The sequence below is a fragment of the Sapajus apella genome, unplaced genomic scaffold, assembly GCF_009761245.1.
Source record: "Sapajus apella isolate SASKATOON/1434 unplaced genomic scaffold, GSC_monkey_1.0 scaffold95, whole genome shotgun sequence".
NCBI classification, from domain to species: domain Eukaryota; kingdom Metazoa; phylum Chordata; class Mammalia; order Primates; family Cebidae; genus Sapajus; species Sapajus apella.
In genome coordinates, this window is record NW_022437035.1 from 5,605,896 (window position 1) to 5,628,631 (window position 22,736).

General features: G+C 51.5%; 1 protein-coding gene, 1 long non-coding RNA gene and 1 other non-coding gene across 13 annotated transcripts in view; 1 reads left to right on the forward strand and 2 right to left on the reverse strand.

Annotated features, from left to right (window-relative positions):
* Positions 1-3,674: 3,674 nt before the first annotated feature.
* On the reverse strand, positions 3,675-3,783 carry LOC116535676. The gene has a single exon (XR_004262319.1). It is a non-coding gene; the product is annotated as a U6 spliceosomal RNA (small nuclear RNA).
* A 7,780-nt stretch (positions 3,784-11,563) lies between these two features.
* LOC116535602 lies at positions 11,564-17,884 on the reverse strand. 2 transcript variants are annotated; one of them, XR_004262282.1, is made up of 3 exons: positions 17,616-17,884; positions 17,245-17,392; positions 11,564-11,598 (listed from the first exon to the last, which is right to left on the reverse strand). It is a non-coding gene; the product is annotated as an uncharacterized LOC116535602 (long non-coding RNA). The 2 variants fall into 2 exon arrangements; XR_004262283.1 differs by having other exon boundaries at positions 17,545-17,884.
* Positions 17,885-18,026: 142 nt separating this feature from the next.
* The window catches only part of EMID1 (EMI domain containing 1), a 50,821-nt gene continuing 46,111 nt past the window's right edge, over positions 18,027-22,736 (forward strand). For 5 of the 10 annotated variants that reach the window (XM_032256773.1, XM_032256777.1, XM_032256771.1 and 2 more), the window contains exon 1: positions 18,029-18,197. In XM_032256773.1, the coding sequence (XP_032112664.1) occupies positions 18,097-18,197 (101 nt within the window). In that variant the 5' untranslated portion in view covers positions 18,029-18,096. Of the gene's footprint in view, positions 18,198-22,736 lie in introns of all 10 variants that reach the window. The other 5 variants (XM_032256774.1, XM_032256770.1, XM_032256776.1 and 2 more) reach the window with 3 other exon arrangements.

Here is a 22,736-nt window from a genome sequence, read left to right on the forward strand (position 1 = left end):
CCTGCGCTCTTTGGCGTGTGGGGGGCCATCTTCTCTTTGTGCCCTCTGTGCGCGTCTGTCTCCGTGTCCCATCTCCCCTTTATGTAAAGACACAGCCACATTGGATTAGGGCCCACTCTCGTGACCTCATCTCAACATATCATCTGCAAAGATCGCATTTCCAAATAAGATCCCATTCACGGATCCTAGGCCTTAGCCCTTCAGGATCTTTTTGGGGGGACGTAATTCCAAACATAACACCTCCCGCAATGCTATGACTCTTCTCAGCTGCCCAGGAGGCCAGCGGGGAATGTTCTGAGGGTTGGCAATGTTTGCACACGGAATGGCATTTCACATACTCTCTATGGTTTTAAGAATGGATAACTTGCCACCACGTGCTGAGTGCTTGCTTGCTGTGTGCCAGGCACTTGACATATGCTGCCCAGTCCTCAGTGGCAGGGTGGCTGCTATCATCCCATTGTGCAGGTGAGCCTCAATGGGAGGAGTCACTCACTCGAAGTCTCATGGCTGATTATTCCCATCTGTGGGATTCATCCCAACGCCTGTCTGAGCAGAGGCCCTGAGGTTTCTGTAACTCTTCCCATTCCTGAACACATTCCCATCCTGTGTTCCTTCCTCTGACCTCAAACAACTAGAAGTTGGAGGAATTAATTACAAATGCATGCAGTTCAAATAAAAGACACTGCCTGAGAATTCAGGCAGAATAGGTGTGTGGGGGTGGGGGGAGGTCCATCCATCCGTCTGTCTGTCCTCCCTCCCTCCCTCCCTTCTTTCCTTTCTTCCTTCCTTCTTTCCTTCCTTCCTTCCTTTCTCTTTCCTTTCTTTTTTGAGACGAAGTCTCGCTCTGTTGCCCAGGCTGGAGTACAGTGGTGCAATCATGGCTCACTGCACCCTGGAACTCGTGGGTTCAAGCGATCCTCCTACCTCAGCCTCCTGAGTAGCTGGGACTACAGGCACATGCGAACATGCCTGACTAGAATGGCAGCGTTTCTGAGGGCAGGAGGAGGGCTTAAAGGTCAGACGAGGCCGAACCTTACTCTTCACTTTCCACTTCTTCCCATCTTCCTTCCTCAGAGTCTTGGGGAACACCTTTCTCTCACCTTTAAAAATGAATTTTTTTAGAAAGACAAAATCTTGCTCTGTCACCCAGGCCGGAGTGCAGCCGCGTGATCAGAGATTGCTACCGTACTGTCTCCTGGGCTCCTGCCTCAGCCTCCTGGCTAGCTAGGTCCATAGGCATGTGCCACCATGCCTAATTTTTAAAATTTTTCATTTTGTAGAGATGAAGTCTTGCTATGTTGCCCAGACTGGTCTCAAACTCTTGGCCCCAAGCAATCCTTCCACCTTAGCCTCTCAAAGTGCTGGTATTACAGGCGTAAACCACCTCACCTGGCCCTTTCTCGCCTCTAAGATCTGAAGTTCTGTTTGAATGTGTACATGTGGGGTATGTGGGTGTTGGGAGTGTGTGTATGAGACAGCTTTATTGAGACATAATTCAAATACATACAAGACCAGGCACAGAGGTTCACACCTGTAATCCCAGCACTTTGGGCAGCCAAGGTGGGAGGATTGCTTGAGACCAGGAGTTCAAGACCAGCCTGGGCAGCATAAGAAGACCTCATCTCCACAAAAAATTTTAAAAATTAAAAATTAGCCAGGCATGATGGGGAGTGCCTGTAGTCCCAGCTATTTGGGGGGCTGGCATGAGAGGTCAGCTTGAGCCCAGGAGGTTGAGGCTGCAGTGAGCTATGATTGTGCCACTGCACTCCAGCCTGGGTAACAGAGCAAGACCCTGTCCCAAAAAACAACAAACTGTAAAATTCACTTCTTTAAAGCGTACAATCCAACGGTGTTTAGTATATAACTGAGTTGTACAATCATTACCACAACTGACCTTAGAACATTTTCATCACTCCAAAAAGAAACCCTATACCCAGCTGGACATGGTGGCTCATGCCTGTAATCCCAGCACTTTGAGAGGCCAAGACAGGGGATCACCTGAGGTCAGAAGTTCGAGACCAGCCTGGCCAACATGGTGTAACCCCATCTCTACAAACACACAAAAAGTAGCCAGGCATGATGGCCGGTGCCTGTAATCCTGGCTACTTGGAAGGCTGAGGTAGGAGAAGCACTTGAACCTGGGAGGCAGAGGTTGCAGTGAGCTGAGATTGCACTACTGCACTGCAGCCTGGACAACAGAGCAAGACTCCATTTCAAACAAAAATTAGCCAGGCGTGGTGGTGGACTCCTGTAATCCCAGCTACTTGGGAGGCTAAAGCAGGAGAATCACTAGAATCCAGAAGGTAGAGGTTACAGTGAGCCAAGATCATGCCATTGCACTCCAGCCTGGGCAACAAGAGTGAAATGCTGTCTCAAAAAAAAAAAAAAAAAAAAAAAAGGCAAAGAAACCCTATACCCGGCTGGGCATGGTGGCTCACACCTGTAATCTCAGTACTTTGGGAGGCCGAGGTGGGCGGATCAAGAGGTCAGGAGTTCAAGACTAGACTGGCCAACATGGTGAAACCCCGTCTCTACTAAAAAAATACAAAAATTAGCTGGGCACAGTGGCTCGTGCCTGTAATCCCAGCGACTTGGGAGGCTGAGGTAGGAGAATTGCTTGAACCGGGACCCTGGAGGCAGAGGTTGCAGTGAGCCGAGATCAAACTACTGCACAGCCTGGGCTACAGAGCAAGACTCCATCTCAAAAAAACAAAAAAAAAACAAAAAAAAAAACAAAAAAACCTATATCTATTTGCAGTGATTCCCCATTCTCCTGCAGCCCCCACCACCCCACCGCTAGCTCCTGGAAACCACTTTCTCTGTAGATTTCCCTATTCTGGGTATTTCATGTAAGTGGAATCATACACCATGTGGCCTTTTGTGGACGGTTTCTTCCACTGTACATAATGTTGTTAAGGCTGACCCATGTTGCAGCAGGTGCCAGTGATTCATTCCTTCTGAATGATATTTCATTATGTGGATGGACCTCATGTCTGTCCATTCACCTGTCGACGTACATTTGGGCTGTTGCCATCTTTGGTTCTTAAAGATAATGCTGTTGTGAACACTCAGGTGCAAGTTTTTGTATGACCCTATGTCCATTTCTCTTGGGTAGATAGACCTAAGAGTGGTGAATGTGTTGTTTTTTTTTTTTTTTTTATTAAAAAAAAATTTTTTTTGACACCTGTAGTCCCAGCTACTTGGGAGGCTGAGGCAGGAGAATTGCTCGAACGGGGAGGCGTAGCTTGCGGTGAGCCAAGATCACACCACTACACTCCAACCTGGATAATAAGAGAGAAACTCCGTCTCAAAAAAAAAAAAAAAAAAAAAAATTTTTTTTTTTTTTTTGAGACAGGGACTCACTCTGTCACCCAGGCTGGAGCGCAGTGGCGTGATCTCGGCTCACCGCAACCTCTGCCTCCTGGGTTTGAGTGATTTTCCTGCCTCAGCCTCCCAAGTAGCTGGGACTATAGGCACGTGCCACCACACCTGGCTAATTTTTGCATTTTTAATAGAGACAGGGTTTCACCATGTTGGTCAGGCTGGTCTCAAACTCCTGACCTCAGGTGATCCACCCACCTCAGCCTCACAAAATGCTGGGATTACAAGTCTGAGCCACTGGGCCCAGCCAGTGAATGTGTTTTTTAAATTAATAAGGTATGTTCTTTTTCATGTATAATTTCTTTCTTTTAATGCTTAAATATTTTTTAATTTGTTAAAGGGCCATGCTAATCTTCTTTGTGTTGTTCCAATTTCTACTATATGTGCTGCCAAAGGCAGCACATGTGTTCTTAATTACAAAAGTAATTCGTTAGAGATCACCAAAGTAACAAATTGGAAACAAGAAAACATTTCTCACCTATAAAGTCTGTTCTGTTTGAATGTGTGTGTGTAGCTTGATTGAGACACAATTCAAACACCATACAAGGCCAGGCATGGTGGCTGATGCCTGTAATCCCAGCACTTTAGGTGGCTAAGGTGGGAGGATCACTTGAGCCCAGGAGTTCAAGACCAGTCTGGGCAGCATAGGCAGGCCCCATCTATACAAAACAAAATTTGTTTTAGTTAGCCAGGTGTGGTGATCCACAACGATTGTCATAGTTACCTGGGAGGCTGAGGCAGCAGGATCACTTGAGCTTTGGAGGTTGAGGCTGCAGTGAGCCAAGATTGTGCCAGTGCACTCCAGCCTGGGTAACAGAGCAAGACCCTGTCTCAAAAAAATAAAAATTTTTAAAATGTTCAAAAAGAAGATATTGGCCAGGCGTGGTGGCTTATGCCTGTAATCCCAGCACTTTGGAAGGCCAAGGCCGGTATATCACCTGAGGTCAGGAGTTCGAGACCAGCCTCACTAATATGGTGAAACCCTGTCTCTACTAAAAATAAAAAAGATTAGCCAGGCATGGTGATACTTGCGCCTGTAATCCCAGCTACTCAGGAGGCTGGGAGGCTGAGGCAGGAGAATCATTTGAACCTGGGAGGCAGAGGTTGTAGTGAACCGAAATCATGGCATTGCACTTCAGCCTTGGCAACAAGAGCAAAACTCTGTCTAAAAAAAAAAAAGAAGAAGATATCGAGGCTGGTAATGGTGGCTCAAGCCTGTAATCCCACACTTTGGGAGGCTGAGACAGGCAGATCATCTGAGGTCAGGAGTTCAAGACCAGCCTGGCCAACATGGTGAAACCTCATCTCCATTAAAAACAAAACATATATATATATATGGACAAACCCTTAATGTCCCCAAAGAGATCTGGTGTGTCCCACCCTGCAGATGTGCATTTGCTAACGTTTACTTTCACAGCATGTGACACAGCAATCGTGTGAACGGAAACTGTGACAGCTCCTGCCCTGTGCAGACGGTAGCCTGTATCAGGCCCCTCTGATCCCACATGTGCCTATTAGTAATGACCCATTCAGTGCAGATTAGACATAAAACCAGCTTTGACTTCAAAGGACCAAGCAGCTAAGAGTAAGAGAAAGGAGGAGGATTTTCAGCAGCCGGAGGGAGTGGGGTGTGGGGGGTGGTGGGCAGACATTCAAAGGGCCGGAAACTGTTTCTTTGGCAAAAAAGCAGGCCAAAAAAAAACCTTCCGAAAAAAAACAAAACAAAACAAAACTGGGGAATCATTATATTAAGATGGATGGATTATGGGTGATTTGTTTTTAAAAAACTGTTTTAATGACATTATATTGCTATTATAATGTTTTACTACTAAAAAAGATTCTAAGAACCCACTGAGAATTATTGATGAAAAAGAATGATTTTATAAAACTCAGCAATTCTTAAGAAGAGTACAGCCAAAAAGGCTTTCTTACTCCTTTATAGTTTCTTCCAGTAACTGGCCCACCAAGACGGAGGCTGAGCAGGCAGACGGCTACAGACCTAAGGAAAGCTATGACCGTCTCATCTGCAAGAATCAGAGTGCCTTGGAGCACAGAGGAAAAATCAGGTAAGAAAAGACATAAAAGTTTACTCTCTTCAAAATCATTGTTAAAAAAATTAGAAATTGTTGACTATTCATGATTTGTAAGAAAGGCTGCACCTAAATGTTTTTGTTTTAATTTTTACATTATAAAGACAAGCTTGCTGTGTCACCCAGGTTGGAGTGCAGTGGTGCGATCATGGCTCACTGTAACCTCGAACTCCTGGGCTCAAGTGATCCTCCTGCCTCAGTAGCTAGGACTACAGGCCACCATGCCCAGCTCATTTTTAAATATTTTTGAGGGTCGGGGTCTTACTACATTGCCCAGGCTGGTCTCAAACTCCTGAGCTCAAGTGATCTTCCTGTCTCAGGCTCCCAAAGTGCTGGAATTACAGGTGTGAGCCACCAGCCCCTGGCCAGTGTTTGCTTTTTCACATATCTCTCTGTGTAAGTATCCAATCTCAAATTATATTTTCTCTATTGAAAAAATAACTCATACAGGCATCCCTTCTTACACAGTGATTGATCGTTCTAATATGTAAGCTCAAGTGTTTTAAAAAGAGTTCCAAAAATAAATAAATAAATAAATAAAAAGAGTTCCACTTACTCTAAAAAAGTACTATGAAATAGAAAAACATACTTGTCTACTCAGAAGCACGGTCCGAGGCGGCAGAATGACTGGCACAGAACCGACTTTCCACTCCTTCACCAAGTGCAGACATTATGAACTGATCACAGCATTCTTCTCCACCAATCTAAAGACTGTCTCTCTAGCCTCTCTATCCCTTTTTATTCTTCAAAAGGCAGCTTCTAGGAGTGGATCAGAGCTGGCATCCAGGAGGGCGAGTGTTGGGTGAGGAAAAAAAAAAAAAAAAATTCTCTGTGCAGGCGCAAAACTAAGGCGCCACCCAGTGGCAGAGCTTTCTAATTGCAGGCACAGTACTTAGGACCAAAGCAAGACTACAGGGCAGTAAATGAATGAATGAATTTAGTCTTCTGTAAATACTTCCCTCCTAGAGAAGAGTCTTGAATTTTAACATGAGTTTTCTTTGCTTCAGCCCACAAGACTGGCTAATAGAAGCCTTTCAGGTGACAGTTGGTAACAAAAGGCCTTTAGAAAACCTCAGACTGCTGGGCGCGGTGGCTCACACACCCGTCATCCCAGCACTTCGGGAGGCCAAGGTGGGCGGATCACTTGAAGTCAGGAGTTCATGACCAGCCTGGCCAACCTGGTCTCTACAAAAATATAATAATAAGCCAGGCATGATGGTGGGTGCCTGTAATCCATCCCAGCTATTCAGGAGGCTGAGGCAGGAGAATCACTTGAACCAGGAGGCGGAGGTTGCAGTGAGCTAAGATCTCGCCATTGCACTCCAGCCTGGATGACAGAGTGAGACTGTGTGTCAAAAAAAAAAAAAAAAAACCCAGAAAACCTAGATTCTTTCCCCAATATCCTCTTTGCCAAAAGCAACCATTCTTGCTGTCCCAGGCCTCGCACCCCCCGCCTGCCCAGATTCCTCACTCTGCAGACTACATGCGACATGTTTTGGATGCAACCTAGATACTGTTTCCTGATCAGTCTGTGCCAGGCACTGGGCAAAGAAATCCATGGGCCTCATTTAGATGCTTCTCATAGCAACTTGCCCTGAGACAAGTGCCCTATCCCCATTTTCCAGGTGAACACACTGAGGCTCAGAGAGGGGAAGCAATTTGGCCAAGGTCACTCAGTGTCTCACTCAGGGATAGGCCGGACTGAAACCTCCTCCTGGCCACGCTCGGCCTACAGGCCCCACATTGTTAGCCCTGTGCTGGGCTCCTCTTCGACACCAGGCCACCCTTCTCTTGCCCGAGGAGTCCAAGACAGGTCAGCTGTGCCCCAGGAATGTCCCACCAAGGCTGTGCATAAGCAGCCCAAATGGGCCAAGGGGCACCTGTCGGGAGGGAAAGGGGACAGTGCAGGGCCCCAGGGCTGATCCTGGACCTGCATTATCCTGGCGACTGCCCCAGGGTTCCGCAGCCAGAATTTGAATCTGGCTGCTGCTGGCTGTGCAACAGTTTGCCACCCTCCCTGGCCTCCCTTTCCTGTGCCAGCTCCCTCCTCCAGGGGCAGCTGTGATGATGCATTCAGTCACTCAGATAAAGGCTCAGGGATGGCACGGTGGGGAGCGGGGCAGTGGTCACTCTTTATCTCTGTCTCTAACATTGTCTCCCTGTATGCGTGTGTGTGTCCCTGTACTACTGTCTGTCTCTCTGTCTTTCCCTTCCCCCTTTTCCTTTTCCTTTCTCCCAGGGGTCAAGGGAGGACACAGGACACAGCCAACATCAGCTTTGTGAGGCCCCAGCTTACAGGCATAGGGCAGACCCTGGCTGCCTGCCAGCCCACCTCCTGGCCAGGTTCCTATATCCCCTACTCACTGCCCTGAATAGCCTCCACTCAGGTGTGTCCCGAGCAACTGGGAGCCCTGGGTCCTCAGCAGTGGGATCCTGGGAGAGCATGGAGGGGGTCATCTCCCTTAGGAACCACCCCCACGGCCTCCCAGGGGCTGGGGCCCTAGTTAGAAGAGCTCCTAAATCAGCCCCAACACTTGTGGTTCCTCTGCCCCATGTTTCTCCCTGGAGGTGGAAACCTACATGGAAACCTCTACACAGCACCCAGGAGCACTCCCCAGCTGCAGACAACAGCTCCTGAGACCTCAGGCAACATGTTTTGGATGCAGCCTAGGTACTACTTCCTGATCAGGCTGTGCCAGGCACAGCCTGAACATAGGCAGCCCAAATGGGCCAAGGGGCGCCTGTATGTCAAGGGCTCCTGTTTTACACACACCCCACGCACATACCACATAAACACACACATACCATAGACACACACACACAGGCACACAGACACATATACACAGACACACGCTTCGTTTTTAGGGCGAGGGGTGACTATGCCATGCATACTTTTTGACACTAATTTTTTTTCAAACAGTGCAGAGGGATTCACAATGAAAACTAACACCGGTGGCCAAGGTGGGGGGATCACTTGAGGTCAGGAGTTGGAGACCAGACTGGCCAACATGGTGAAACCCTGTCTCTACTGAAAACACAAAAATTAGCCTGGCGCAGTAGCATGCGCCTGTAGTCCCAGCTACTCAGGAGGCTGAAGCAGGAGAATCTCTTGAACTCAGGAGACAGAGGTTGCTGTGAGCAAAGATTGCACCACTGTATTCCAGCCTGGGCAACAGGGCAAGACTTCATCTCAAGGAGAACAACAAAAAAAAAAAAAAACCTAACACCGTCAGTCCCTCAGTTCACCTTCCTGAAGGTGGTCAGTTTCTTGTGAATCCTTCTAGAGAAACTGCAGGCCGGGCGCGGTGGCTCAAGCCCATAATCCCAGCAATTTGGGAGGCCGAGGCGGGTGGATCACGAGGTCAAGAGATCGAGACCATCCTGGTCAACATGGTGAAACCCCGTCTCTACTGAAAATACAAAACGTTATCTGGGCATGGTGGCGTATGCCTGTAATCCCAGCTACTCAGGAGGTTGAGGCAGGAGAATTGCCTGAACCCAGGAGGCGGAGGTTGCGGTGAGCCGAGATCGCGCCATTGCACTCCAGCCTGGGTAACAAGAGCGAAACTCCGTCTCAAAAAAAAAAAAAAAAAAAAGAAAGTGAATGCACAATTCAGATATTAATATTGATGGATATGTATTCCTGCAATTTTCCCCTAAATGGCAGCATCCTTTACTTACAGCTGTACTAACATTCTTCACTTAACCGGTGATCTTGGAAACTAGTTCCATATCAAAACACTTAGATCTCCCTCATCTTTATGTATATACGATTCACACATCATAAAACTGACCCTTTAATGTGTACAACTGAGTGGTTTTTAGTATATTCAGAGCTGTGCAACCATCACCACTGTCTGATTGCAGGACACTTTCATCATCCTAAAAAGAAATCCCACACCCATGAGCAGACACCCCCGCATCCCTTGCCCCAGTCCCTGGCAACCACTAATCTGTCTTCTGTGTCTATGGATTTGTGCAATGTGGGTGTCTCTTATGAATACAATATATGGCCTTTTGTGTCTGCTTCTTTCTCTTAACGTAACGTTGGCAAGCCCCCTCCATGTTGCAGGTGTGTATCAGCACTTTGTTCCTTTATTTATGGCTAATATCTGTTGTATACATATACCACATTTGGTTTAGCCCCTCTTTCTTTTTAACAGCAATGTAGTATTCCACTGATAGGTGTATTTAATTTTTTTTTTTTTCTGAGATGGAGTCTCACCCCATCACCCAGGCTGGAGTGCAGTGGCGCAATCTCAGCTCACTGCAACCTCCGCCTCCAGGGTTCAAGCAGTTCTCCTGCTTCAGCCTCCCAAGTAGCTGGGATTACAGGCACATGCCACCACACCTGGCTAATTTTTTGTATCTTTAGTAGAGACGGGGTTTCACCATGCTGGCCAGGTTGGTGTCAAAATCCTGACCTCATGATCCACCTGGACTCAAGCAATCCTCCCACCTCAGCCTCCCAAGTAGCTAGGACTATAGGCACGTGTCACCACACCCAGCGAATTTTTGTATTTTTTGTAGAGATGAGGTCTTGCAATGTTCCCCGGGCTGATGTACCTTAATTCACCAGTCTCCTGCAATGGGCATTTAGGTTGCTCCCAGTCTTTTGCTGCTACAGATACTACCATTGATTTCCTTGTTTTCTTTGCAAATATACCTGTTAAGAAACTTCCTTGATGTGGAATTGCTGGGTCAAAAGGATATATACTTTTTGGTTTTATATATTTACCAACTGTGTTCCCAGGAGGGGGCACAAGAAGGTGACACTTGCCCCATGCCCTTGCCAACCCATATTATCAAAATCGTTAAGTCCTTACCATCAGCTTTGCATTGTGATTTTCATTTGAATCTTTTTTTCTCTCTCTTTCTCTTTTTTTTTTTTAAGACATGATCTTGCTCAGGTGTGCACCATTTAATTTTTTTTTTTTTTTAGAGATGGGGTCTTGCTATGTTGCCTAGGCTGGTCTTGAACTCCTGATCTTGAGTAATCATTCTGCCACGGCCTGCCAAAGTGTTAGGATCATAGGTGTGAGCCACCACACACAAGCACATTGCTTTTCTTTTGAGTGAAGCCTTTTCATTCTGAGTTAGTCGTCTGTTCACAACTTTTTTTCATTTATCTATTGAATCATTGATCAATTGATTTGTAAGAGCTCTTTATATGTGGAGAAAATTAGCCTTTTTATCTGATTTAGATGTTGCAAAATTTTCCACAATTAATCATATTACGGCTGACGTTTAAACAAAATGGGGATTAAGGCATGGTCCCTCTCTTGCACAGTCAAAAATGTGCATGTAACTTTTGATTCCCCAAAAACCTTACCACTGATAGCCTACTGCTGACCAGGGGCTTGATCACAAAAACAGTTAAATAACACGTATTTTGCATGTTATATGTATTATATACTGTATTCTCACAATAAAGTAGGCTAGAGAAAAGAAAATGTGGCTAGGTGTGGTGGCTTCTGCCTATAATCCTAGCATTTTGGGGGGCTGAGGTGGAAGGATCATTTGAGTCCAGGAGTTCAAGACCAGCCTGGGCAACATGGCAAGACCCCATCTGTTAAAAATATGACAAAAAATTTTTTAACAAAAATGTTACTAAGAAAATCATAAAGAATACAAAATATATTTGCTATTTATTAAGTAGAAGTGGATCTTCATAAAGGTCTTCATCCTTGTCGTCATGTTGAGCAGGCTGAGGAGGAGGAGGAAGAGTAGCTGGTCTTGCTATCTCAGGGGTGACAGAGGTGGAAGAAAAACTGCATATAAATGGACCCAGCAGTTTAAACCCATGTGGTTCAAGAGTCAGCTGTGCTTTTGTTCTATGCAGAAATTGTGACCTGGTGCAGTGGCTCACAATGTAATCCCAGCATTTTGGGTGGCCAAGGCGGGCGGATCATCTGAGGTCAGGAGTTCGAGACCAGCCTGGCCAACATGGTGAAACCCCGTCTCTACTAAAAATACAAAAATTAGCCAGGTATGGTGGTGCGTGTCTGTAATCCCAGCTACTCAGGAGGTTGAGGCAGGAGAATCACTTGAACCTGGAAGGTGGAGGTTGCAGTGAGCCAAGATTACTCCACTGCACTCCAGTCTGGATGAAAAAGCAAGACTTTGTCTTGAAAACATAACAAAAAAAAGACATTGTTATGCACAAGATACAAGATGTATCTTGTACGCCTTCTGGAGTTGTATGTGCCCTAGAACTCTTAGAAAGGTTATAAAAAGGGCTCAGCATCTATGCCTATTTATGATCCGTCAGGGGAACCAGACAAATCAACAGATGTCCCCAGCCCAGAATGCTGTGAGTGGTGAAGCCCAGTGGACATGTGACCCAGTGCTGGTCGTGTGAGACATCCTTCTGGAGGTGGAGTGGGGATGATGTCTGAGCCGAGACTGAAGGGTGAGCTCAGGCAGAGGGGACAGGGCGGGAAAGCCCTGCAGACAGACGGAGAGCACAGGGTGGGCTAGGGAACTGAGATGTGTGGCGTCCCAGGGTCTGGGGACAGTGGGAGGACAAGAACCTGAGACACCCTCAGTTCTCAGCCTGAGGGGAGCAGGAAGACTGGAAGGTTTTCCTCCCAGGGTTGCTTGGCTCTTCGTACCTTTGGGAAGATCCTAAAGGACTGAGAGCATCACAGAGGACACAGGAGGCTGTTGAGGAGACCGATGCCACATCCCTCAAGGAGGCAGAGGCTGGATGGGATTGGAGCCAAGGAATGGACACAGAGAAAGAGGACCCAGACTTAGCCCTGCAGGGCTGGACTGGATGGTGGGGCAGGGACACTCTCTAGTCAGGTCCCCCTCCCCCTATATAGCTGTCAATCCACCTAAGACACCCCAGGACCAAGCCTCAGGTTAGGAATTCATTCCTCCTGGGCCCAAGGGCTCTGTCTGCCTTAAGGGGCTGCCCACACATGATGTATTCCAACCCTAGGCAGCCCAGAGCCCAAGGGCAGCCATTGCCAGGCGCATGGATGAGCAATGGAAGGAGGACGGGCTCCCCACCCTTGGGGGCAAGGGATGGGGGTCTGAGGGAGGCCAGAGTCTGTGCAGTGCTGAAAATGAATGAGGCTCGGGATGGTGGGGGGACTGGTGCCTGGTCCTGCCCCCTCTGCCAGGCTCCTACAGGAGCTAAGACCAGCAACCTAGGATCCTCTTCCCAGAGAGTCCCGCTTTCTGTGTCTGTCTCTTTCTGTCTCTCTGTCTTTCCGTCTGTTTCTTTCTATGAAAGATGAAGACATCTCTCTAGATCATTTCATCTCCCTCTCTCTCTCTGGCTACGTGGCACGCTCTCTTCTGAGAGTCTCGCACTATATCTCTCTGTCTCTGTCTCTGACTCGTTCTCTCTCCTCTCTCCCCACCTCTCTCATTCTCCTGCTTCTCAGCACCACCACCACCTCCCTAGAGGTAAAAACCATGCATCCTGGGGCTGTCAGGCGGGGGGACCCACATGCTCATGGCCCAGCAGGTGCCACCCAGGATTGGCAGGACTGGTGGGCAGCTCCAGGGCCTCTGCTCTGAGGGGCTCCTCTGGTCTGCCCTTCCCTCCTGCCAGATCCATCCAAACGCCAGGACTCACAGCTGCCACTTCAGATGCATCCAGCTGGGAGTGAGCTTTACCTCACTGCGCTGGGAGACTAACAGTTTCCCACGCAGAAGGTCTTAGGCCATGTTCCTAGGCTCTGGTCACCAAACATTTCTCTCACCAGCCTGGAATTTCCACTACCAATGATTTAGGGTTTAAATGTCAGGAAGCCCCATTAACTCCCCCTCCACCCAACATTAAACATTAAACACGTCAGTCATTCACATTCTAGTAGGAATGAGCCAACAGCTCTTCCCTCTCCCCCTACTTGGGTGAATGCTGCATATGGAGATATTGTTCATCCATTTTTGCAAAAGGGGATGAAAGAGAAGCAGAGGAAGGGACCTGAGAGAAGGCGAGGACAGAGGTGAGGGGGCAGAAACGGGAGGATTTAGGAGAAACTGCCAGAGGAGGGAAGGGGGAAGAAACAGAGTGGTCGCAGGAAAGCCTCCAAGTCCTCACATCACCCCCATTTTCCAGATGGAGAAACTAAGGCCCCAAGAGAAGGGACTCTCTAGATCACACAGAACATCCAGGTCTCTAAACTTCAACAACAGGCACCCCATCCTGCCACACTTGCTCATGTCCAGCCCTGTCATTCTGTTATCCTCCCCCTGTACCCCTGTCAAAGATGCAAGACGGGAGATTCCAGAGGAGGACAGGAAGGCCGTCCCGAGCCCTCATTCATGACTTTGTGACAGCTTCCTTCCTCCCACCCCTCCCTTCCAGCCCTAGTCCCAGCTCTCTGGGGAAAGAATGAGCTGGGTGAATGAGAAGGGCAGCTCCATGGAGCATAAATAATTCGGCCAGGCAGCCGCAGGCTGTCCAGCTCTCCCAGCGCCCCGACTCTGGCCCTGCAGGTTCCCCCCAGCTCTGAGAGCCGGGGACAGGAGGGCCAAGCTCCCTGACCAAAGGTGCAGAAGCTCACTGGGAAGGCTGAGCCCTTAGGCCCTGTCCTTTGTCTGGTTAGCAGCTTTGAAGGCTGTGGCCTTACACAGTCCCTTCCCTTTCATGGCATCCAGGTACTGCCCTGGCCATCAGGCCTGGGCCCCTGGGGGCTGCAGCCATGGGCTCTGGGTGTCCCTTGGGCTGCTTCCTCACCTATGGAGCAGGCACGTTATGGGAAGAGTGCCTGGGCTCCCATGAGCCCGTGTGCACAGGGCTGATATGATGGGGCATCTCCGAGCGGGAGAGACAGCCCTGTGGGACACAGCGGGAGGAGAGTCCCTTAGCTCTGGCCCTGAGGGACTTCACAGGGGAAGGAGGCTGCAGCCCAGGTTGTTTGTTAAGAGGATAAAACATTTCCTGTTTGGACTAGGCCTAGATGGATGTGTCAGTGAATCTGCCCCAGACAGACTCTTTCCCGGATCCCATGCCTTGCCCCAGGAGGGTGTCTGTGTGTGTCCCCGTGGTCCACGTGGGCATGGGTCCAGATCTGGGTATGTGACCATGCGTTCTCTCTGGCCTCATCAGCCCCAAGATGGGACCCCAAATCTAAGCCAAGTTATCCCTTACCCCAAAGAAGCCACCTTCAGGGCTCAGTGGGGGGGCGGGGGGTGGTAGTGGCAGTGTGGTCTGGTGGGTAAGCTCATAGGCAGGTGCCCTTCACTCACTGGCCGTGAGCCCCACACCTGGGGACAGTAAGGCTGCCTCCCGGGTGGTGGAGAGGATCGCAGCAGACAATACAAGCAAAATGCTTAGCACAGCGCTTGGCGCACAGTCAGCGCTCGGGAACGGAAGCCGCTGTCGTTACTGGCGGTTGTGGTCTGGTCTTGGCAGTGAAAAGGACCAGGCTCCCAGCAGGGAGGCTCCGCCCGCAGGGACAGGCCCTGAGACCTCAAGTCAGCCGGCCCCTCTCCTCTCAGTTTCAGCAAACACTGAAACCTCAAATAACCAAAACCCCAGGCCCCCGTGGCATTTCCTGCCTTTCCACCACTCAACTAGGAAAGAGGACCAGAAAGCAGGCTGTCATCCACCAGGAAAGTGAGCCCTTAAACAGAGCTTCAGCTGTCCCCAGGGCCGCCAAAGGAAGACCTGAAGCTTTCACACTTTCCCAGATGCTCAGACTCTTGAGCCAGAGGGACCTTCAAAAGGTCCTATGTGAGAGAGTCGCTTGAGGCCAGAAGTTCGAGACCAGCCTGATCAATAGAGCAAGACCCCGCATCTACAAAAAAATATTAAAAAGGCCAGGTGCAGTGGCTCACGCCTGTAATCCCAGCACTTTGGGAGGCTGAGGTGGGCAGACGACCTGAGGTCAGAAGTTTGAGACCAGCCTGGCCAACACGGTGAAACCCTTTCTCTACTGAAAATACAAAACATTAGCTGGGGGTGGTGACGTGCACCTGTAATCCCAGCTACTTGGGAGGCTGAGACAGAATCACTGGAACCCTGGAGGCAGAGGCTGCAGTGAGCCAAGATCACGCCACTGCATTCCAGCCTAGGCAGCAGAGCAAGCCTCCATCTTAAAAAAAAAAAAATAAAAAGAGCCGGATGTGCTGTCACACACCTGTAGTCCTAGCTAATCAGGAGGCTGAGGCAGGAGAATCGCTTGACCCCAGGAGGTTGAGGCTGCAGTGAGCCGAGATTGCACCACTGCACTCCAGCCTGGGAGACAGTGTGAGACCCTGTCCAAAAATAACAAAACACAAAGGTCCCTTGCCTTGTTTTTTCAGGCAAAGAAATGAGGTTCAGAGAGGGGAAGTGACTTGTCTCAAGTCACACAGCTCCCAGAGGTTGCTCTGGAATTGACATGCAGGCCTGCGGGTCACGGAGCTTGTGGGGTGGTAACCATCAGGTCACACAGCCACAGGGTCTGTCTATAGTGATAAATACATACCCTGGACCCAGGAGTCCCAGCCTCAGGAAGCATAGGCCCGTCTCCCATGTGAAAATGTTAACAGCTTTTACCAGGAGAAGAAATTCTGCAGTGGCCTGAGTCTGCCACAAGTTTGGTAGTATTGGTTAAGAAATGTGGACGTCATTAATGATAGGAGCATCTCGGACATGTTGCAAACAGACCCAGCAGTGCCTCCTCCTCCTGTGGCACTTAGTGGGCATCCCGGACACCTCTCAGCCCCTCCAAGGCACTACCCGGTGCTTCTCCTGCGTGTTAAACAGCTGCCTGTTTGAGCTTCCTAAACAGCTCATAGCACCCCGTGGGGTGATGGGTTTGATCTGGGCTCCTTGACGGGGGCTTCAGACAGGACTGGCATCCTCTTGGGGGCACCACCCCTCAGGAGTGATAAATTATCAGGGTGTTAAGTCATTGATCCAGCTGTGTCAAAAACAAGGGCTAACCACAGAGGTACAAAGCTGCATTTCTTGGGGGTCAGACAGATGGCACAGGAGGTGCCCTAAAATTTTACGTGAAAAGGAGGGCAACAGCTCCCCAAGGGGGAAACATTGGCACCATGGTAATGTCATTGCGGGGAGTGGGAACCCGTGGGGGACCATGTGAAACCTGGGGGAGTGGGTAACGGCGTTACCACGATATCTCAATCTTCCCACATTCCTGTAAGGAACGTACAACTGTCTTCCATGCAAAATAAAAACTGAGGCTCGGAAAGGGGCAGGACTTGCCTGAGCTAACTGGAGCAGAAGTGGCAGAGGCAGGATTTGAGCCCAGCTCTCACTACCTGTCCCTTGGGACAGGGCATCTGCCTCATCTGTGTGGACACATTGGTGATGGATCCCCCGTCCAGCCTGCCTGCCTGCCTATGGTGGCCTATGCTGCCTGCCCCTGGTGAGTCCAGGAGGGGCAATGCAGTGACTGGCAGATCCTTTCTGGGGAGTGTTTCTAGCAGGGACTGTGGGTCTGGATAAGCCATAGCAGGAAGGAGCCAAGCTGGGCAAGGGCTTCCCCAGCCCAGGCTTATCTGCCTGCTGCTCATCCACCCAGGCAGAAGGCGGGGTTAGAGACTGTCCTGGGAGGTTGGGGGTCTAGGTCCTCTCTGATGAGAGTTCTGGTCCCTCCCCATAAACACACACTCCTGTCACAGACACATAACACACATGCACACAAATCTACATCATGCATGCACACACACCCATCATACACACCACACACGCATGCATCCCCCCCGCCCCCGACACCAAACACACACACTACACTTACATATACCTTTGTGGGATATAGAGCCCTTCCCCCAGAAGAAACCACTCAACACCAATTCTTACTTTGTTACATATGGTGAAATCAGTGCTGTGGTTAAGAGCTGATACTCTCCGAAGTCAGGACATCTAGGTTCAAATCCTGGCTCTGCCAAACCCCTGCCAGGGTGCTTTAGGTAAATGACAGCTCCTCTTTGTGCCTTGGTTTCTACACCTGTAAAATGAGAATAAGAACGGACCCTGCACTCATGGGGTCAGCCCAGCTCTCCTCCTAGGGAGACTGTGAGTGTCTGGGCCTCAGTTTTCTCTTCTGTAAAATGGGGATATTGTGCCCAGCTCGACGAGCAGAGTGGCTTGAAGATTCACCTGAGACAGAATGTGAGGTGGCCGCAGTGAGGTGCCCAGTACGCATGGTGCGCACTGCTCAGGAAGTTTACTTGGAGAGCTGGATCCCGCAAAGGTGTTGAAAAAGGATGAGTCCCCGGTATCATTCGCTCAGGTGAGGTGGGTTCGGGTCCCGGCCGCGTCTGGGACCGTGGCCCGGGCCTCGGTTTCCCAGTTTATATCCTGCGGGAGGACACCTAGGAGCTGGCACCCCGCCTCCCAAAGAGCCCCGCGGGGCAAGGTGAAGGGCGTGGAGCTCAGGTGGACACCTGGCGGGCGTCCTGATGGGGGCGACCGGGCCCCTCGGGGCTCCTTCCGGGTTGGCAGCAGCGGCGCAGGGGGCGGGGGCCGCGCTGAGGGGCCGGGCGAGGCAGGGAACGCGCGCCCCTGTCCCCGCCCGCCCTCCCTCCAGCCGCCGCGCTGGGAACCGGGCTCCGCGCGTCTGGGGCGGCTGGCAGCACGGGCAGGCGGACGGGCCGGCAGGCTGGGGGCGGCGACAGCGAAGGGCCGCGCGCGGAGGGCGCCGGGCGCAGCATGGGCGGCCCGCGGGCTTGGGCACTGCTCTGCCTCGGGCTCCTGCTCCCGGGAGGCGGCGCTGCTTGGAGCCTCGGGGCAGCCCAGTTCTCCGGACGCAGGTAAGGGCTCCCGGCGCCTCTGCGCCCAGCTGGCCGGGGGTCCCGGGGCGCACACGCCCCCGCCTCCGGGCAGGGCCGGGATCGGGAGAGCAACTCAGTCCCCAGCCTCAGTGCCGGCCCGGGTGAGGGCAGGGACACCGCCATCCCGCGGTCTCGCTGAGGCTCCTGGAGTGCGGGGTCCCACATCCCATGTGTCGGAGCTGGCCGCCTCCCTCACTCCCTCCTTTTCAACCCTGGGGCCCGAGAGGAGAGTGAAGCCTTGGCCCTTCTGTCGCCTTGTTCCTAGGGCCTCTCCCCCTGCACTTGGGAAAGGTCCATGACACCCCCTAGCTGACCCTTCGAGGACCTCTCTCCCCTTTTCCCTGTTCCTGGAACCCCCTGTCCCCTTTTCCGTGTTCCTGTTTTGTTGTTTGTTTGTTTGTTTTAAAGTACCAAGCTATTTCTCTCCTTCCGAGGAGGGACTGGGGTGGAGTCTCACAGCCCAGTGGGTCAGTTTCAGAGGCTCCCCTGGGACCTGGCATTTTGGACAGAGACAAGAGGGAGCACTATCTTCCTGCTGCTCTCCTACTAGCAGGGACCCTCCTCCCTCCTCCTCTTTATGGAGGAGCTCCCAGAACCTGATGTGGTGGGACCCATTATTGTATATAGTGTCCTCATTAATCCTTCAAGGACCGAATGAGGTAGGGAAAACTGTCCCCATTCAACGGATAAGCAGACTGAGGTCCCGGGGAATTGGCATCATGTTTCAGACTCATGAGGTAGTCACTGATGAGCCAGGTTGCATATCTGCCTTTCTGTCCTTGATGACAGTGTTTGAACCTGCCCTGGCCCCTGTTCTGGCTGCAGCCCCCGCCAGGGTCCCCTCTTAAAGGCCAGCCGTCGTCCAAGGCAGACAATGTGGACTAGCCAGGCCTCTCCAGGCCCTTTCATCCCATTCAAAGGCCTGCGCAGCCCCCACCCCCTACGGCCTCAATTCTTTAATTCTTTTCAGAAATTCTCCTTTCTCAGTGGTCAGGGGCCAGCATGCCCCTGCTGGGCTAGCAAGAGTGGTTGACATGGGCAGTGCTGGAGGACAGAGGTGGCTGAGGCATCAGAGGCCAGAAGAGCAGTTGTCTGAGCCAGGGATGGAGGTGTGGCAGATGTCACAGCCACCACCTATTGTGTGCAGACCACAGCTAGCCTGGGTCGGCCCCTTTACCTGCATTATCAGCTGCAGAATCTTCCCAGCTGCTTGGAGGCGTGCTTTTTATGATTGATTCTGTTTCATGGAGGAGGAAGGTGAGGCCCAGAGAGGGAACATGACCTGCCCAGAGGACGGATGTGAGCCACCAGGATCCCAGATGCTAAGAGGACAGAGTGTGAACTCAGAAATCCACTGTCATGCTCAGGATGATGGAGGCGACAGCTTAAGGCCCAGACTGCCCTGTGGCCAGTCCAAGGCAGGGCTTCCCGGCCTGGGATCCTCACCTCCCAGGGTCTCCTGGGTGGGAGCAGGTATCTGGTGGTCACTGAGGACTGTTGCCCCGTGTGTTCACAGAAGGCTGTTACAGTGGCCGGAGCATCACAAAAGCCCTGTGGACAATGCTGTTGCACCCACTGTACAGATAAGGAGATTGAGGCCTAGAGAGGAAAAGTGGCACCTCAATCCAGGCCATTCAATTTCCAAATTCAGTGGCTTTTTCTCCCTAGCAGCCCTCTGGGAGGAGGGAAAGAGATTGTTGGCTTGGGGGCACCAGGAAAAGTTTGTAGTCGTGGTTAGGAGTTAGGGGCTCTGGCCTCGGACAGAATGGGGACAGAATTCCTTACTTTGTTATGGATCTGATGTGTGACCTCAAATGGGTCACTTCCTGGCCATGGTTCTCAGTTTTGCTCTCTGTTTCCTTCTTTCCTTGTGGGAAGGATCAGCACCACGCCTCACCTGCAGCGGTTCTATCAACCATGTCACATGGGGGTAGGGACATGGAGATTGAGAAGTCTGTGGGCTACTAGGACCTCCACTTGTGGCCCTGTCCCCGCGTTACTGGAGACAGAATGGGAATGTTGTGCCCCATCAGCCTTCCTGCCACCCACAGTCCAGCACCCCAGGCACCCCTTGGCAGCCAAGGGACCAGAGGCAGAAAAGAGGCATTGTCCTGGGGAAGAGATGGCCTGGGAAGGCATCCAGGGGGCCGCCCCCAGCCCCAGGAATGTGGTAACACTTGGAGACCCCCGGAACCAGGGTGCCCAAGGGCTATGCAGAGCTGCCTTGGCTTGCCCCCGCCCCTGCCAGCCCCCCATTCCCTGCTAGAGCGGCTTCCTGCCCCGCTGAGGTCCTTCCAAGCCTGGAGCCTGCTTCCTTTAACCACTCATCTCAGTGCTTCAGCTGAGGGTTCAAGCCATCACCAGCCCAGACCTCTTGCCCCTGCAGCACCGGCTTCCTTTGGGCAAAGCCTAGGATCAGGGAGAATGGAGGGCTCTAAAACAGAGGGGATCTGCCCAGCCTTTCTCTAGGGGCTCCAATCCCAGCTGATGCCCACAGGGGTGACCTGGGTAGGTGCTTTCTCTTGGAGCCTCAGTTTCTCCTTCTATCAAATGCAGAACCTGATAATCCCTATTCCAAGGGGAAGGACACTATGCTGGTGTCCCCAAGCCCCAGGCAAGCTCTAGGACCACAGCTGCGGGGTGTGGGGCCCATGTCTGGGCCTTAGCCCCACAGTCCAGGAACAGGAATGAACAATAGCTGTTAGCGCCGTGCTAAGGGCTTTGAGTGAAGCCTCCCCTGCTGGAGGAGATTCTGCTGTCCCCATTTGCAGATGGACAAAGTGAGGTCCAGAAAGGGTCAGGGCCTTGCCCAAGGTCACCGATTTAGGAAGCAGCAGAGCCAGGACTGGAACTCCGCCCCACTGCGGGGCTCTGGCTCCCATCACACCGCCCCCGCCCGCCAGGCTCCTTTCTTTCCTCTCCTTTTCATCACGGCCCTTGGCCCCCGGCCTGCTTGGCTGCCTCCTGCAATTAGCCCCTATCACTGTTCCAGATCACAGCCCTGGGACCTACAGAGACAAAGTCCCCTGGGCCCCTTGTGGCAGGGGGTGGAGTGTGGGTATAGGTAGGGGGCCCTCATGGGGGTGGCCAGTGCCAGGCTGAGCTGGTCTGGCCTGTTTCTCCCCTCCTGGAGGCCTCTGGGGGTCTAGAGGTGCTGAGTGGGCAGAAGTGGAGGGCCCAGGAGGGAAGTGCCACCTCTTCCCAGCCCCTGCCCTCACCCACCCCACTGCGCAGCCTCTTCCAGCTCTCGGGCAGCTTATCAATGACCACATCCCAGGGAAGGAAGACCCCAGGGGCTGCAGAGATGGAGCACATGGGGATGGGTCCCTTCATCTGTGGAAACCTCAAGTCCTGGCTCTTCTGTCCAGAGCTGCTGCCTGTTCTCCATCATTCAGTCATTCAACAAACATCACTGAGTGTCCTCAGGCTGAGCCCTACGCAAACTTGGTCCTAGCTCATATCCTCCCCCAGCGCCTGCATGAGCGAGTGAAGACCAGGGCTATTGTGAGTAGCTAACGGGTGCCCTGGGAGATGCCCAACCCCTGCCTGGGCCTTAGGGCTGAGACCCAAAGAATGAATAAGAGTTTGCCAGAGCAAGAGGGAGGGGCTTTCCAGGCAGAGGGATCCTCATATGCTAAGATCAGAGGTGGGAGAAGGGGCTGCATGAATGTGCGGGAGAGGCGAGCAGCATAAAAAGTGAAGGATAGGGCTTGCAGGGCCACAGTGTGCTGTGGACTCCACAGTGGATGGTGGCAGCATTAGGTCTGTGCTTTAGAAAGAGCCTCCTGCTACCCCTGGAAGGTGCATAGAGGAGCAGGAGGGTGGCAGGGCCAGGCTGGGTCCCTGTGGAGGAGCTCAGGCTGATGCTAGGTGTCCTGCGACTGGGGTCCTCAAGGTGGGGGATGGGGTGGTTATTAGTGATCCCCATGTCGGGGGGACAAGGGACTGAACTTGAACTGCAGCTGGCATGAATGTCCTCTCCTGTCCAATAGGTCTGGCTAGCTAGCCACCAGCTCCATGTCTCCTAAGGAGAGGATTCAAGCACTGTCCAGATTGTGGCAACCGGGCAGGGACCCACATGGGGAAGATTTTTTTTTTTTTTTAAGAGAAAAGGTGTCACTCTGTTACTCAGGCTGTAGTGCAGTGGCATGATTATAGCTCACTGCAGCCTCAAACTCCCAAGCTGAAGCGATCCTCCCACTTCAGCCTCCCAAGTAGCTAGGACTACAGGCACGCACCAATGGTAGAGATTTTAATTAAGGAAGAAGAAGGAAAAAAAATTGTTTTTTTCTCTGGCTCCCTTGTGGTAAAAAGGACAGCTCTGGCCATTGTGGACCATCACAGGCCACCTCTCCCGGACTAGTCCAGGAGCTGGGCATTTGGGGGTGGTGTCCACATGTGTGCTGTATAGATATGTGTGAGAAGAAGTGACTTGCTGGGCTTGCCGTCACCTGTCCGTGTGCATGTGAGAATGTGTGTGTGTGTGCGTACACGTGTGCACGTGTATGCATAGGTGTA